At 36.6% G+C, this 16,194-nt stretch overlaps 1 protein-coding gene across 2 annotated transcripts in view; it reads left to right on the top strand.

Moving 5' to 3' along the window:
* Window positions 1–365: 365 nt before the first annotated feature.
* The window catches only part of wnt3a (wingless-type MMTV integration site family, member 3A), a 31,388-nt gene continuing 15,559 nt past the window's right edge, over window positions 366–16,194 (top strand). The window contains exon 1 of one of the 2 annotated variants that reach the window (XM_022665483.2): window positions 366–860. Coding sequence is in view for 1 of the 2 variants with exons in the window: in XM_022665482.2 (XP_022521203.1) it covers window positions 5,311–5,393 (83 nt within the window). In the remaining variant the exon portion in view is untranslated. Of the gene's footprint in view, window positions 861–5,087; window positions 5,394–16,194 lie in introns of those variants that run through there. The other variant, XM_022665482.2, reaches the window with a different exon arrangement.

Here is a 16,194-nt window from a genome sequence, read left to right as displayed (position 1 = left end):
ATAAATATTAAGTAAGAAAAAATATTTAAGATTCATAATGATTCATTACGATTCATTCATTATGATTAATAAAGATTAATTAAGATTTATTAATTAAATTGAATACATATTAAGTAAGATTCATTCATTAAAAAAGATACCTCCATTAATTTAGAATAATAAATATAATGGTAGATTCATTCACTACAATTCATTATTTAAGATGAATTAATTTGATGAATAAAGGTTAATTAAGATGAATTAATTAAGATTAATTAATTATGATTCATTAATTAAGATTCCAGCAGCATCATTTCAGGAAACAAGAAATAGATGAAAAGAACAGAGGGGAAAATTATAAATGAAAAAGTCCTTATTTTAAAGTGCTGAATAATTTTCAGAATGCTGTAAAACAGATTAGATCAGAGCTGCACCTTCATAGTGTTCTCTGTACATAAATAATGATTGATTGATTAATTTATTGATTTATTGATTGATTAATGAAACACATAGAGTAGAAGAGTTTGTACTGAATCTGTATTTTGTACTTTAATGTATACTTTGATCTCAGCTGATCTAATCTATAAAACAATGTATCACTGTAGAAATGCTTTGATCCTCAGGATCTGATGTATCTGAATCTGATATCAGACAGTTTGGGTTGGATCTGATCCCGTGGATTAAATGTTTAAGTTGGCAGTAGAACATTTTGTTGTGGGTTAATGGTGTCATGAGTTGCAGAAGTTTGTGAACCCCTGTATAACTGTGATTGTGTAGTTTCAGACAGTAGATGGCGCTGTTGGACAGGCTGTCAGAACTGGATCTGACCAGTAGACCACCATGGAAAACTGAAGCCGCAGTGGACCACTGGGTAAATACAGGTAAATATAATAATATGCAGTTGATATGATTTTTATTAAAAAACATATATCTCCATTCTGTCCATTCTTTCTAGTTTTAAACAGATTTGCACACAGAAGTTGTTATTTATATTGTATCAGAAACAGATAATAAAATCAATAGAAAAGCTCCAAAATAACTGGGATTAAACTGGAAGTTTACATTGTCTTTTAATGAAAGATTATTGTTTGTTTCCTACAAATTCGATTTATACAATGCTGTAAATACATTTACATGCAGTCAGATATCTGTGTATAATCAGATTTTATCTGATCATTCAAGTACTCATGTTAACAGCATGCTCAGAGTTCTTACATCAGAGTAAGCTGTAATGTGTATAAATCTGATTAAGAAATCTGATAGGGAGCTGTACTTGAACTCAATAATCAGATTAACCTGAGAATTCTCTGATTACACTAGTTCATATAAAAGCATTTATCATCTAATTACTCACAAACTCCGTATGTCAGATTATGAAGTTTCTGTAAATGCGTAGACTGGATTACTGAAAAAATCTGAATATTCTGCAGTAATCAGATTATGACGTGAATGAAAAACGTTAATTACTGACAAACTCTGATGTTTAGTAGTAGTCAGATTTTAAGGTTAATGTAAATGCGTTAATCAGATTTTTGGCGAACTCTGATGTTCTGCAGTAATTATATATAATATATATCTAAGATAATGAATCAGTTCTCTATAGAAAATGTTAATTGATATTTTTGGCACATTATATACACTTTTTCTATTTGTTTACTACATTTATCAGATTAGAAACAAATCAAATATAACTGGTTTTAATTGCTGTAGTATTTGTTTCTAATGATAATTTTTCCCATTTATTAGATTAGATAGTAATTATTTAAAAATGTAATTGTGTATTAAAGTGTATTTACTGTATGTACTGTTTTTACTATATTTACTGTAGTTGTGATCAGTGTTTGTATTATCTGATCAGTTCTTTTTTTTTATTGTGATTGATCCGGAGCTCCTGATGGACCTGAACAGAACCGAACTCCTGATCCTCAGACCTGCTCAGAACATCTCAACTATCCCAGTAATCACAGTAAAGATCCGCCTACTTTATAAACATCAGTCCTAAACCTGATACAGTAACTATTTTTACTGGAATATATATTGTTATTGCAGAAAATACTGCAATAAACGATAATATATTGCTGGTTTGAATCCCTGTCATGCAGTTTGCCATCAGCTGCAGGAGCCCTGAGAGAGCACAGTTGGTCTTGCTCTCTCTGGGTGGGTACAGTACAGTAGATGGCGCTCTCTCTTTCCCCTCATCACTCCTAGGGTGATGTGGATCAGCACAAGGCTGCGTCTGTGAGCTGATGTATCAGAACTTTGTTAGCGCTGTGATGCTGCTCGGCTAAAGACGTTCAAAAAGAGGCAGAGTCTGACTTCACATGTGTCGGAGGAGGCGTGTGCTGGTCTTCTTCACCCTCCTGGTGTTGGAGCATCACTAGTGATATACAGGGGATATAGAGCTAAGTAGCAGCTATAATGGGCAGAAAAATGGGTAAAAAAATTGATATTATAGTCATTTTATACCATTGTTATAATGATAACACATAATAAAGCATAATCATGCAATTACACCCTATATATAACAATTAGTTATAGTTATTAAGAATATTGTATTGTTAATAATATTGGAATATTGAAGAACATATGTTATAATAAATAATAATAGATTTTTTTAAACACAGTTGACAGTGGGTAATACTAAATCTATCTTACTGAGAACAGCTAAAATAAATGAGGTTGTATCCATATATTGAACAATAAGGCTTAATCCAATATTTATATATATTTATGAGGTTTATAATGTTATAATAGGTTTATATGTCATAATTACCTTTTAATTTAACAGACTGAACGGACTGGACATTAAATTCATTAGACTTTATTTGTTTCCAATATTTTTTAAGTGTAAAATTACCTTTTGCCTAAGACCATATATATACAGTACCATATAAATGTTTTGACATACATTCAATTGAGTGTTTTTTTATTATATTTAAAATGTTCTGTATTGTAGATTAATACTAATAAACTTATCCAAACTATGAAGAAAAAGATCTGGAATTATTTATTAAACAAAAAAACTGTTTTATTTTATTTCACATTCTCCAAAAAGTGGCTCCTCTTGTTTAGAGGATCAGTTTTGAACATCTCTGCTGGATTTTCTCAGTCAGTTTTATGAGGTAGAGTCTCCTGGAATTCAGGCTTTCAGTTAACAGCTGTGCTGAACTCATCAAGAGTTAATTACTTGAATTTCTTGTCTCTTAATGTAAAGTGTTGAGAGCATCAGTTAAAGTAAAGTAGTGAAGAGGTAGAGTTACAGGTATACAGTGAATAGTGAATATTTGAGTAATGTTCGAATCCAGATTATGAGAAGCAACTTTATAATGGTGGAACTGGCACTCATCAGGAACACCCCAGGAAAGGATAGATAGATCACTTCACTATTCATTTACTATGTAGTAAAAATATGAAAATAATGAAAAAATGCTGAATTTCAGGTGTGTCCAAACTTTTGACTTGTGTATTAATGACCCTCAGAATACACAACACACCACTGACCCACCGATACTGAGTGTGTATCACCTGTTCCTCCAGACTGATCTCTATCTCATCACCATCACTGAATGTGAATGTATGTGTGTGTGTGTGTGTGTGTGTGTGTGTAAATGACCAGGAAGAGTGTGTTTCCTCGTCCTTTTACCTGCTGATACACACACTCACCTGGAATACACACTCTCACTCTACTGTTTTATTATTTTATCTTTATCTTATAAATAACTTTATCACAGCAGTTCTTCTCCTGATTCTTATTCTACTACAGAATAAGAGTTTAGAAATGTATATCTTTTAAAATCCATTTCCATTCAAAATCAGTTCATTTATATTAATACAGACCAGCCGTAAGCAGTTATCCAGTGAACTGTCTACTAAAATCACCTCATAATTGTAAATTTCTTTTTGATTTTTTAAGATTTTTTTTTTTTACAAAATATTTTTACTATATGCTAGTATATTATATATATATATTATCATTTTTAAATCTTTGAACTCGGGACTTAAGTGTCGCTAGAATGATTTTATTGATTTTATATATAAGACATATAGATATAGATATTATTACTCATTATTACTAACATTTTTCATAGTGTTATACTATTAAAAAAACTTAATTTTTTTTTTACAGAGATCTTTAATTGGACCCACTTTGAGTTTATTACTGTGATAAAATGTATATTAAAATCATTTTTTAATTAATTAATTAATTAACTAATTAATTAATTAATTATATTTGTCTTCAACATTTTTATTAATGTTTTGTATTAAAGTATTGTACAAATTTAAATACATTCAATTTAAAAACAAAAGCTATATACTCATACCAGGGGTACATATAAACAAAAAAATAAATATGTATATATAAATATATGAAAATATGTTAATATAATTACATAATACTCAATTCTTTAATATCGTATTGATTGTTTTTAATGCCATCTTATTACTTGAATATTCTATAAGTAGAGTGTAATTTTTTTAAATGTTCCAAAAAAACAGGAAGAACTTTTTTTAAGAGACACATTTCACATTTTGAATGAAAAATATATAATTTACGTATACGTTTTTTGAATTTAAGTACATAGTTTATTTTTTAATCATCAAACAAAACAGAAACGAACACAAACTAAAGATTTAACTCTATAAAACTGTTGAACTAAAATATAAATTCAATATTTTTAATCATTTGCATTGTGTTTTTATCAATATTTTAGTAAGTAAAATTAAATGCATAATAAAAAAACAAATAAAAACATAATTTAAAAAAGTGTAAAACAGCAAAAACAAAAAAGAGCAAAGAGTGTTTGTGATAAGCTTGGCTTTGTAATAAACACCCACGCAAATCCCCCCCCCCCCCCCCCCCCATGGTGGGTTTCTTTTTAACCCCCCCTCTTTCTTCTTTCTCTTTTTTTTTTTTTTTTTTTTTTTAAAGCTCATCATCCTCTATAGATCAGCAGCAGCAGGTTCCTACTGAAACCAGCCGAGTGTGTGTGTGTGTGTGTGTGTGTGTGTGTGTGTGTGTGAAGGATCTGGATCATTAGCATTTTCCCCTGAGGCTGTACCTGCTCACTGGATGCATGGGGCACACACACACACACACACACACACACTCACACACACACGCACGCGTGCGTGTGTGTGTGAGTGTGTGTGTGTGTGTGTGTGTGTGTGCCCCATGTCTGCTTAAACCAACCTCCAGGACTAGAGGAGACACACACACACTGGTGGTGAGGTGTAGTGCGAGGAGGACGAGTGTGTGTGAGGATCATCGTGAGCTGCTGGTGCTGGTGTATGAGTGTGTGAGAGAGTGTGTGTGTGTGTGTGTGTGTAAGGATGGTGTGTGTGCTGGGTGTACTGGTGCTGCTGCTGCTGGTGAACGGACCGGCACCAGTCCGGACCAGTTACCCCATATGGTGGTGAGTTTTACCCTGTTTTACTCCGTTACTCACTTTTACACACACACTGATACACACACCTCACACACCGACCTGCAGCCGGGCGGAACACACACTGCGTACAGGTAATAGTGCAGAGTCAGGGTTAGGGTCACTCTGTCACTCTCACAACCTCCAATCAGTCCAGGTCTGATACACTTCTGAGGGTCCGGGTGTGTTTGATGTGTGTTTGATGTGTGTTAGATGTAATAGTGAGGTTCCGTTTAGGGTTCTGATTGAGATTGTGTTTGAGGTTCTGTTTGATGTGTGTTAGATGTAGTAGTGAGGTTCTGTATAAGGTTCTGTTTAAGGTTCTGTTTGATGTGTGTTTGATGTGTGTTAGATGTAGTAGTGAGGTTCTGTATAAGGTTCTGATTGAGATTCTGATTGAGGTTCTGTTTGATGTGTGTTTGATGTAGTAGTGAGGTTCTGTATAAGGTTCTGTTTAAGGTTCTGTTTGATGTGTGTTAGATGTAGTAGTGAGGTTCTGTATAAGGTTCTGATTGAGATTGTGTTTAAGGTTCTGTTTGATGTGTGTTTGATGTGTGTTTGATGTAGTAGTGAGGTTCTGTTTAGGGTTCTGATTGAGATTGTGTTTGAGGTTCTGTTTGATGTGTGTTAGATGTAGTAGTGAGGTTCTGTTTAGGGTTCTGATTGAGGTTCTGTTTGATGTGTGCTAGATGTAATAGTAATGTTCTGTTTAGTGTGTATTATTGCGAGAGTTCGATTTGTTCTTCAAAAGTTGTGTTTGAAGTTCTGTTTCATGTGTGTTAGATATTAAGATATTAACATTTAAGATGTTGTGATTGATCTTGTGTTTGTGTTACTGCTTAAGGTACTGATTGAGGTTCTGTATGAGGTTCTGATTGAGGTTCTGTTTGAGGATGTATTTGATATTTTATTTGGGGTTCTGTTTTGTAGATGTATGACTGAGGTTCTGTTTTGTGGGAGTTCTGTTTAAGGTTTGATTCAGGTTCTGTTTGAGGTTATCTTTGAAGTTTGATTGATGTTGTATTTGTGGTACTGATTGAGGTTCTGTATGAGGTTCTGTTTGAAGATGTGTTGGAGGTTCTGTTTTGTGGGAGTTCTCTTTAAGGGTTCTGTTTCAGGTTCTGTTTGAGATTGGCTTTTGAATTCTGTTTGCAGTTCTGATTAAGGTTGTGTTTGAAGTTCTGTTTAAAGTTCTGTTTCATGTTTGTTAGATATTAAGATATTAATATTAATTAATATTAAGATGTTCTGATTGATCTTTGATCTTGTGTTTGTGTTACTGCTTAAGGTACTGATTGAGGTTCTGTATGAGGTTCTGTTTGAAGTTCTGTTTGATGATGTGTTTGAGGTTGAGTTTGATACTTTATTTGGAATTCTGTTTTGTAGATGTATGACTGAGGTTCTGTTTTGTGGGAGTTCTCTTTGAGGTTCTGTTTGAAGTTCTGTTTGAAGTTCTGTTTAAGGTTCTGACTGATGGTGTGTTTGTGATGCTGCGTGAGGTTCTGATTGAGGTTTTTATTCAGGTTCTGATTGAGGTTCTGTATGAGGTTGTCTTTGAAGTTCTGTTTGATGATGTGTTTGAGGTTGTGTTCAATACTTATTTTGAGACTCTGATTTGTAGATGTATGAGTGAGGTTCTGTTTAAGGTTCTGTTTAAGGTTCTGTTTGGTGTGTGATACTATAAGAGTTCTGTTTTATTTCAGTTTAATATGTGTTAGATATGAGGGTGAGGATCTGTTTGACGTTGTGTTTTGTGAGAATTCTTTTAGAGGTTCTGATTGAGGTTCTGTTTCAGGATCTGTTTGAGGTTGTGTTTAATGTGTGTTTGATGTAATAGTGAGGTTCTGTTTTGGGGGAGTTTTGGGAGAATTATTTTTTGAGGTTCTGTTTCTTGATCTTTTTGTGGTTGTATTTAAAGTTCTGTTTGAAGTTCTGATTCATGTGTGTTAGATATTAGAGTGAGGTTCTGTTTAGTGTGTATTATTGTGAGAGTTCTATTTAAAGTTCTGTTTGAGGTTCTGTTTGATGTTGTGTCTGTGGTACTAAGTGAGGTTCTTATCAAGGTTCTGATTGAGGATGTGTTTGATAATTTATTTGGGATTTGTTTTTTAGATGAGTTAGGTTTTGATTTATGGGACTTCTGTTTGAGGTTCTGTTTGAGGTTCTGTTTGAGGTTCTGTTCGGTCAGAATGGGTCAGACTGCTGCTGGAGTGTCAGTGGTGCTGTAATTTTGTGTTATTGTTTTTTATATATATTAATATTATTAGTGCACAGTTTAATCAAGTACTATAGAATATCATACAAATTAAATATATTAAAGTATATATTAACATATATAATCTGGCAGTCGCTCTTTATATTGCTGTACAGTCTTAAAATCTCTGCATAGTACTCTTTATACACATATGTGTAATTAATATGTAATAAACAGGTAAATATTTTTTTTAAATATAGTTATAAATATAATACTTTATGTACAATACATTTATTCAATGACCTACTAAAACAGTTTTACTGTCTGGCGGTGTAAAATATATCAGATGAATGGACCAATAGAAATAGAACATTTTATTGAAAGTTAAGAAGGTTTGTTGCACCTTCTGTAAAGGATTTAAGCCGACAGTACTAATATATATGTTTATATATGATTTTAATTATATATAATATATATAAAGTTTAATGTAGTACTATAAATGTTTTTTTTTTTAGATTTTTTAGGTTCATTACTGTAATCCAGCTCATGTGCACAGTTTAAACTACAGTAAATATAATATAAAGAGTTTTGTTGGCATTTTGAAGCTAAATATCATCACTTATAGAGCTGCTGTAGAGCTCGTGTGTAGAGCTGCTATATGTAGGGCTGTTGTAGATCTGCTGTAATGTTGTAGGTTAGCTGTTGTATGAGTATGAGCTTGTGTATGTAGAGATGTTGTAGAGCTGGTGTATGTAGAGCTGGTGTATGTAGAGCTGCTGTATGTAGAGCTGCTGTATGTAGAGCTGCTGTATGTAGAGCTGGTGTAGAGTGTATATAAAGCTGGTGCTTGTAGAGCTGGTGTATGTAGAGCTGGCGTAGATCTGCTGTAATGTTGTAGTAGAGCTGTTGTAGAGCTGTTGTAGAGCTGGTGTATAAAGAGATGGTTAAAGAGCTGGTGTAGAGCTGGTGTATTTAGAGCTGGTGTAGATCTGCTGTAATGTTGTAGTAGAGCTGTTGTAGAGCTGTTGTAGAGCTGGTGTATAAAGAGATGGTCTAGAGCTGGTGTATTTAGAGCTGGTGTAGATCTGCTGTAATGTTGTAGTAGAGCTGTTGTAGAGCTGTTGTAGAGCTGGTGTATAAAGAGATGGTCTAGAGCTGGTGTATTTAGAGCTGGTGTAGATCTGCTGTAATGTTGTAGTAGAGCTGTTGTAGAGCTGTTGTAGAGCTGGTGTATAAAGAGATGGTCTAGAGCTGGTGTATTTAGAGCTGGTGTAGATCTGCTGTAATGTTGTAGTAGAGCTGTTGTAGAGCTGGTGTATAAAGAGATGGTGTAGAGCTGGTGTATTTAGAGCTGGTGTAGATCTGCTGTAATGTTGTAGTAGAGCTGTTGTAGAGCTGGTGTATAAAGAGATGGTGTAGAGCTGGTGTATTTAGAGCTGGTGTAGATCTGCTGTAATGTTGTAGTAGAGCTGTTGTAGAGCTGGTGTATAAAGAGATGGTTTAGAGCTGGTGTAGATCTGCTGTAATGTAGTAGAGCTGTTGTAGAGTTGTTGTAGAGCTGGTATATAAAGAGATGGTGTAGAGCTGGTGTATTTAGAGCTGGTGTAGATCTGCTGTAATGTTGTAGTAGAGCTGTTGTAGAGCTGGTGTATGTAGAGTTGTTGCATGTGGAGCTGGTGTGTATAGAGCTGCCGTATGTAAAGATGCTGTAGACCTGGTGTAAAGCTGTAATAGAGCTGCTGTATGTAGGGCTGCTGTATATCTGCTGTAATGTTGTAGGTTAGCTGTTGTAGACCTTGTGTATGTAGAGCTGATGTAGCGCTGCTTTAGCTGGTGTAGAGCTGCTGTATGTAGAGCTGGTGCCTGTAGAACCATAAAGATATGGTTTTGAGCTTGTGTATGTAGATCTGGTGTATGTAGAGCTGGTGCTTATAGAGCTGGTGCATAAAGATATGGTTTTGAGCTTGTGTATGTAGAGCTGGTGTATAAAGAGATAGTGTAGAGCTGGTGTATGTTGAGCTACTGTAGCGCTGGTGTAAGGAGCTGGTGGATGTAGAGCTGCTGTATGTTGAGCTGGTCTAAAGCTGGTGTATGTAGAGGTACTTTAGCGCTGGTGTATGTAGAGCTGGTGTATGTAAAGCAGGTATATAAAGAGCTTGTGTAGAGCTGGTGTATAAAGAGCTGTTGTAGAGCTGCTGTAGAGCTGCAATATAGCTTTATTTGATCATCAAGTGTTACCTCACGAAATGGATTGAGAACACTTGTCAACTCCTGTGTAAGTTGTGAGGTGTTATCTTGTGAGTGAGGTTGAACACTGGTTAGTGTGAATTATGGGATGGACGTCCACATTCAAAGCAGATTTTTTCAGTTTTTTCAGGTTTATCCTCAGATGTTTGATGATGTTTATCTTCGGTTTGTGATTAATTTCTTCATCATTTTAACGATGACAAGCTCAGACGTGCATAAACCCATTTGCGGATAGATGTAAATAATAAGTGGATTAAATAGGTTTCCATAAATATGTATCTACAGCACTGGAAAAATAAGAGACACTTAAAAATGATGAGTTTTTTTGATTTTACCAAATTAAAAATCTCTGGAATATAATCAAGAGGAAGATGGATGATCACAAACCATCAAACCACCAAACTGAACTGCTTGAGTTTTTGCACCAGGAGTAAAGCAGCATAAAGTTATCCAAAAGCAGTGTGTAAGACTGGTGGAGGAGAACATGATGCCAAGATGCATGAAAAAATGTGATTAAAAACCACCAGGATTATTCCACCAAATATTGATTATTTCTGAACTCTTAAAACTTTATGAATATAAACTTGTTTTCTTTGCATTATTTGAGGTCTGAAAGCTCTGCATCTTTTTTGTTATTTCAGTCATTTCTCATTTTCTGTAAATAAATGCTCTAAATGAGAATATTTTTATTTGGAATTTGGGAGAAATGTTGTCTGTAGTTTATAATAGTAAAATCAGAGAAACTGATTCAGAAACTCAGGTGGTCTCATATATATATACACAGCTCTGAATTTTTTAGGAATATTGATATTGTTGGTAAAATGTGCGTTTGATTGTAAATCTAGTGGTTAAACCCTTTTTATAATTATATGAACATTTTGTTGATACAGTGTAATATTTTAGATTATTAAAAACATGACTCCGGCAGCTGTGAAGCATGGGGGTGGGTGTATTATTAGTGTTATTAGAAGACCTGAAGAGTGAATTTTGATTGAACTGACAGTTGTTGGAAACAGCTGGGGATCTTCCTGTAGGATTCCTTTAATGCAGATCTGAGGGCGGAAGTGTCTGAGGGGATTTCTGAGTGTGTTGGAGGGGATCCGGTCCGGTGGGGAGGAGGTTCTCCAGGTCGGTACCGGCGGACGAGCCTGGGAATAAAGACCAGGGTCTGGGGGTCGAGTTTAAAAGCCGTAATTAAGTGGGTCATTAACCCCGAGCAGCCTGCTGACCAACGGTTAACTGCTGTCAGTCTGACCCGACGAGGCTTTTACAACCTCTACACACACACACTCTACTGCTTAATGCCAAAAGTCATGGGAAAGGATCTAGTATCCAAAAACAAAGAAGCTAAAAAAAATAATAGTAATACAAAATAAAAAGTTTTTTATATCATTACATAACAATAATAATAGTTAGATTTCTATTATCACCAAATACTTATTATATTTCTATTTTTTATATTTATATTATTCACGTCCTGTTAGTGTCATAAATAAAAAGTTCAATTTAAGTTTCAATCCCTTTTTCTCTATGTAAGCTCGGCTGCATTTAAAATGAGGGTTACCCCCAATGTATTTACCGAGTAAAAATAAAGTTTGATTGATTGAAGTAACTTTAATCTGATTACTGAACATACTAACAAACACATTGGACATACTTATGTCTTAGATTTCTTATTACTGGAAAAATGGACATTACTGGACCTATAGCAAACAATTACATGTTACAGTGAGCAAAAATAAAAATTTATACGCTTAAAATCAGCATCGCAATTATACTAGAACCATACTTTCATTATACATATATATTTTTTATAATTTACTGCAGTCTGGCATCGGAGATTTGCTCTCGTAAATGTTAAATTGGCCAAAATAACTTTTCTTTTGATTCTTGGGAGGCAGCAGGGGTGGCAAGGCTTTCTTTTCTATGCCACCCCGGTAGATCCGCCCATGCGTGTAGTGTACTTAGTAACAGTTTAGATCAGAGTTGATAAGCGTCAGAACTCGAGTGATCAGAACTCAGGTGATCAGAACTCAGGTGATCAGGAGATCAGTGTTCTCTGAAGAGGCTGATCTGTATCAGGATCAGGTACTGAACTGCAGGAAAAGGTGAACTTCCACGCTGCTGTTGACCTCAGATCTGATTAGCTGGTGGCTAACTGAGCTCAGATGGTTATCAGAGCGTCTGATGGAGCACAGATCAGACTCAGACGGGAGGCGGGACCTTTTGGAAGTTACTGGAAGGCAGGGTCTAGTCGGTGCAGGCGCTTGCGGTCTGCAAAAGCAAAGAAACAAAGGCTGGCATGTGTCCTAAAGCTAACCTCAGATTAAAGTAGCTCAGTGCTAACGCTCTGCTCATACCTGCTGCAGCTCAGGAACCGTGAAGATCAGGAGACCAACACCAGGTTCACGTGCACCAGAGGGCAACTCACCATCACCACTGTCTCTAAACATCTGTTTAGTGCTTCTGCCTAGTTCTGATGGCTTTTGAATTGTAACTCCAGCTACATGCTAAATCATATGTCTGCTAGCATGTTAATCAGGAGTATTATTAAGATATACACAGTTTTTTTCAAGCATGTCAGTACTAATTTATTTCACCCTGTCAGTACATAGTTTTAGTGTCAGTACATAGCTGTTCTAGCCTGTTAGTAGACGATTGTGACAGCATCTCAGTCAGTAGTTTCAGTGGCATCCTAACATGCTTATGTCAGTACATATTTGTTCTAGTGTCAGTACATAGTTGTGCAAGCATGTAAGTCAGTGGTTTTGCGGCAATGTCAGTAATATTTGTGCTTGTATGTAAGTAGTTTAGCTAGCTTGTCAGCGCACAGTTGTGATTGCTACTCAGTCAGTAGTTTTGCGAATAAGCAAATCAGTAATGTGAAAAGTTTTGCTAGGATGTCGGTAAGTAGTTTTGCTAGCATGTTAATCAATAGTTTTGTTGATATATCAGTACATAGATGCGCTACCATGTCAGTCAGTAGTTTCCTGCATGTCAATAAAGAGTTTTTTCTAGCCTGTCAGTGCATAATTATCTCAGCTTGTCAGCACACAGTTGTGATAGCTACTCAGTCAGTAGTTTTGCAAATAGGATAGTCAGTAGTGTGACAGTTAGTATGTTCTAGTGCTATTAGGTCAGTCAGTAGTTTTGCTAGCCTGTTAATCTTTAGTTGTATTGATATATCAGCACATACTTTTTCTAGCATGCCAGTCAGTAGTTTCCTGTATGTCAGTAAGTAGTTTTTCTAGCATGTCAGTACATATAAGCATGTTATTCAGTAGATTTGATAATATGTCAGTACATAGTTGTGTCAGCTTCTCAGCACATAGTTGTGATAGCTACTCAGTCAGTAGTTTTGCAAACAAGTTTTGGGAGTGTTTATGTCAGCATTATAATTGGAATAACATGTTTGTATAATGTTTTTCTAGCATGTCAGTACATTTAAGGGTTTGCTAGCATACTATTCTATAGTTATTCTAGCATGTCAGCACATAGTTGTGTTAGCATGCCAGTCAGTAATTTTTCTATCATGTCAGTACATAATTATCTTAGCTTCTTAGCATGTAGTTGTGTTAGCATGTCAGTCGGTAGTGCTAGAATGTTAGTACATTTTGGTCCTTGCTTCTTAGTATAGTTTTCCTAGCATGTCAGTCAGTAGTTTTTCTATCATGTCAGTACATACTTAGTTTCTCAGCATTTAGTTGTGCTAGCATATCAGTCAGTAGTTTTTTTAGCGTGTCAGTTATTGTTGTATTGTGTGATGGTGCTGAGTCCCTCCAGGTTCTATTTTAGGCTCTATTAAACTGCTGTTAATTATGTGAGTTGTGAAAGTGAAGAGTGGGTCTGTCTCCAGGGCCTAAGGGGTTAAAGATGAGGCAGCAGAACCTCCAGAGTAGAACCTCAGCTGCACTGACTGTAATGGAGATGAAGAAGCATCTTCCTCCTCATGGCAGTGAGAGTTTCCTCACACTCTGCAGCACAGCGCTGCACACACCCCGCCTCGCCTCGCCTCAGAAGATAAATAGCTGGAGGTGACGGCCCGCCGCACATTCCTGCTGCTGAGCACACACTGCCTCGGTGTCGGATCGGCCCCGTGGCCCCGGGGCCCGGGACAGCGGGGCTAATCCAGCGCCGCTCGTGCTCAGGCTTGCTGAGAAATGCATCAGGAGCGAGACGTGCACTCTGACGGCACATCAAACCCCGAGCAGAACCCCGCCCAGACCCCACTGCCTTAATCACCGCCGGATTACAGCATCTGAGAGAACCGCCGATCACAAACCCATACATCACCATCACACACACGCCTGAACACCAGCACACTCAGTGCACACGCACGTGTGTGTGTTAGCTTCGTGCTACATAACATTCTGTAATTTACTTACTGAGTAATTAGCAATAAAACAGTGCTTTAGCATTCACTTCTAACATAAACAATCGAATATCGATTAATCAAACAATCTACTGACCAACATGCTAAAACACTATTTACTGACATGCTAGAATATCTAGGATCTAATATGATATCAGAACTACTGACTGCCAAGCTAGCACTGTAAGAGTCTTATGTACTGACATGATAGCACAACTACTGACTGACATGCTAGCAATCCTAAGTACTGACATTTTTGTCATAACTATGTACAGGACACTGGCATGCTAACAAAACTACTGATTAATGTGCAAGCATACTTGCACACTTGCATGCCTAACATGCCACATTTGTGTACTGACAAGTTAGGAAAACTACTAAATTCCATGCTAGCATAAATATGTACTGACGTGTCACTAACACCATTTTCTTTTATGCTAGCAAAACTACTGACTGGAGTGTTAGCACATTGTGCACTGAGAAGTTAACAAAACTACTGAATTCCATGCTAACACAATTGTGTGCTGACATGCTAGCACACCTACACTACTAATGACATGGTAAAACAACTGAAAATACTGACTAATATACTAGTAACACTATTTACTGACATGCTAGTACACCTATGATCTGATATGGGATCAGAACTGACTGACATGCTTTCTTAATTATGCACAACCTTGCCACCAGAGTGTCTTACCAACATGCTAGCAAACCTATGAATTTACATGTTAGTAACACTATTTACTGACATGCTTATTTACTGACGGTCTCATTTAAACTTCAGACGTTTAGTTAGATTCGCCTACAGGAGAGGGGTTTTGGATAAAGTGGCCAAGAGGTGTGCTGTGTAGTAGTTTATATTTAGACAGAAGCTCCCTGTGAGTGTGGGTTTAATCTGTGATTAAATTGTCTGCTGGTGTTGATGGGTGTGTGAGTGTGAGTGTGATCTCATCTTTACAACACCTTAGAATGAAGAGTGATACACCTGCTGTACACGCAGTTCTGTCTCAGGCAGATATGTAAATGATTACAGGTGAGGTCTGATTAGAAACTGGAGGATTGTCTTTACACCATAAGGGGGTGCAAAGTGCTCCCACCACTGCCCTATAAAAAGGCTCTCAGGGGCTAATTTTGGGTAGTGTACCTTCTGGTGAGAGAATGTTGACAGCTAGACATGCCTCTTTGATGTATTTGAAGACTTTTTGCACAGCTGACAGGCCTTATCATCTTTACCAAAGAATCCAGGTCCTGTTTTGGATCTGATGATGGTCAGGTTTAAGTTTGGAGGCTCGCGGTGACGCTCTTCACTCCTGTCTTTGACCTGGACTGAAGAGTTCACACTGTAAACTGCAGGTGTGATTGATGATCTGAGGATCATCTCATACAGTGAGAGTCGGTCAGCTCTAGTAGTGATAGGAGGAACATTACTAACAGTGATCTCAGTGATCTGTGCAGAACATCCTGCAGATCCATGTGTTTCTGCTTTCTCTCCTGCAGAACTTTCATTTTTCAGCAGGATAATGTTCACTCACACACAGCACGGGTTTCCCAGGAACACAGACTCCACCAGATTTATCAACAGCTGTAGCAACATCTGTGGGTAAATGTGCTGCAGGATCCATAGGAAACCTGTAGAACCTCCAAACCCAACTCAATCTCATTTTATGTCCAGCATAGAGGAACAAACAGGGTTCTAGATCCGGCTGTTTGAAGAAGGTTACATATGGTAGTGTATGTGTGTGTGTGTGTTGTGTATGAGTGTATGTGTGTGTGTGTGTGTGAGTGTATGTTGTGCAGCCTATTAATTATAACTTTAGTCACTTCACACTTCATAGAGATGAAACCTCAACAGCTGAAATCACACCAATGAGTCAGAGAGAGAGAGAGATGAAAGAAAGACTGGGAACAGAGAATAGAGGGGTAGAAAGAGAGGAAAAGAAAGAGAGAGAGAGAGATCTTCTGAGAATACCTTTAGC

Source organism: Astyanax mexicanus, chromosome 8 (assembly GCF_023375975.1).
Source record: "Astyanax mexicanus isolate ESR-SI-001 chromosome 8, AstMex3_surface, whole genome shotgun sequence".
Taxonomy (NCBI): Eukaryota; Metazoa; Chordata; class Actinopteri; order Characiformes; family Acestrorhamphidae; genus Astyanax; species Astyanax mexicanus.
Note: the sequence above shows the minus strand (reverse complement) of the source record. Positions and strands in the feature narration are given on the sequence as shown.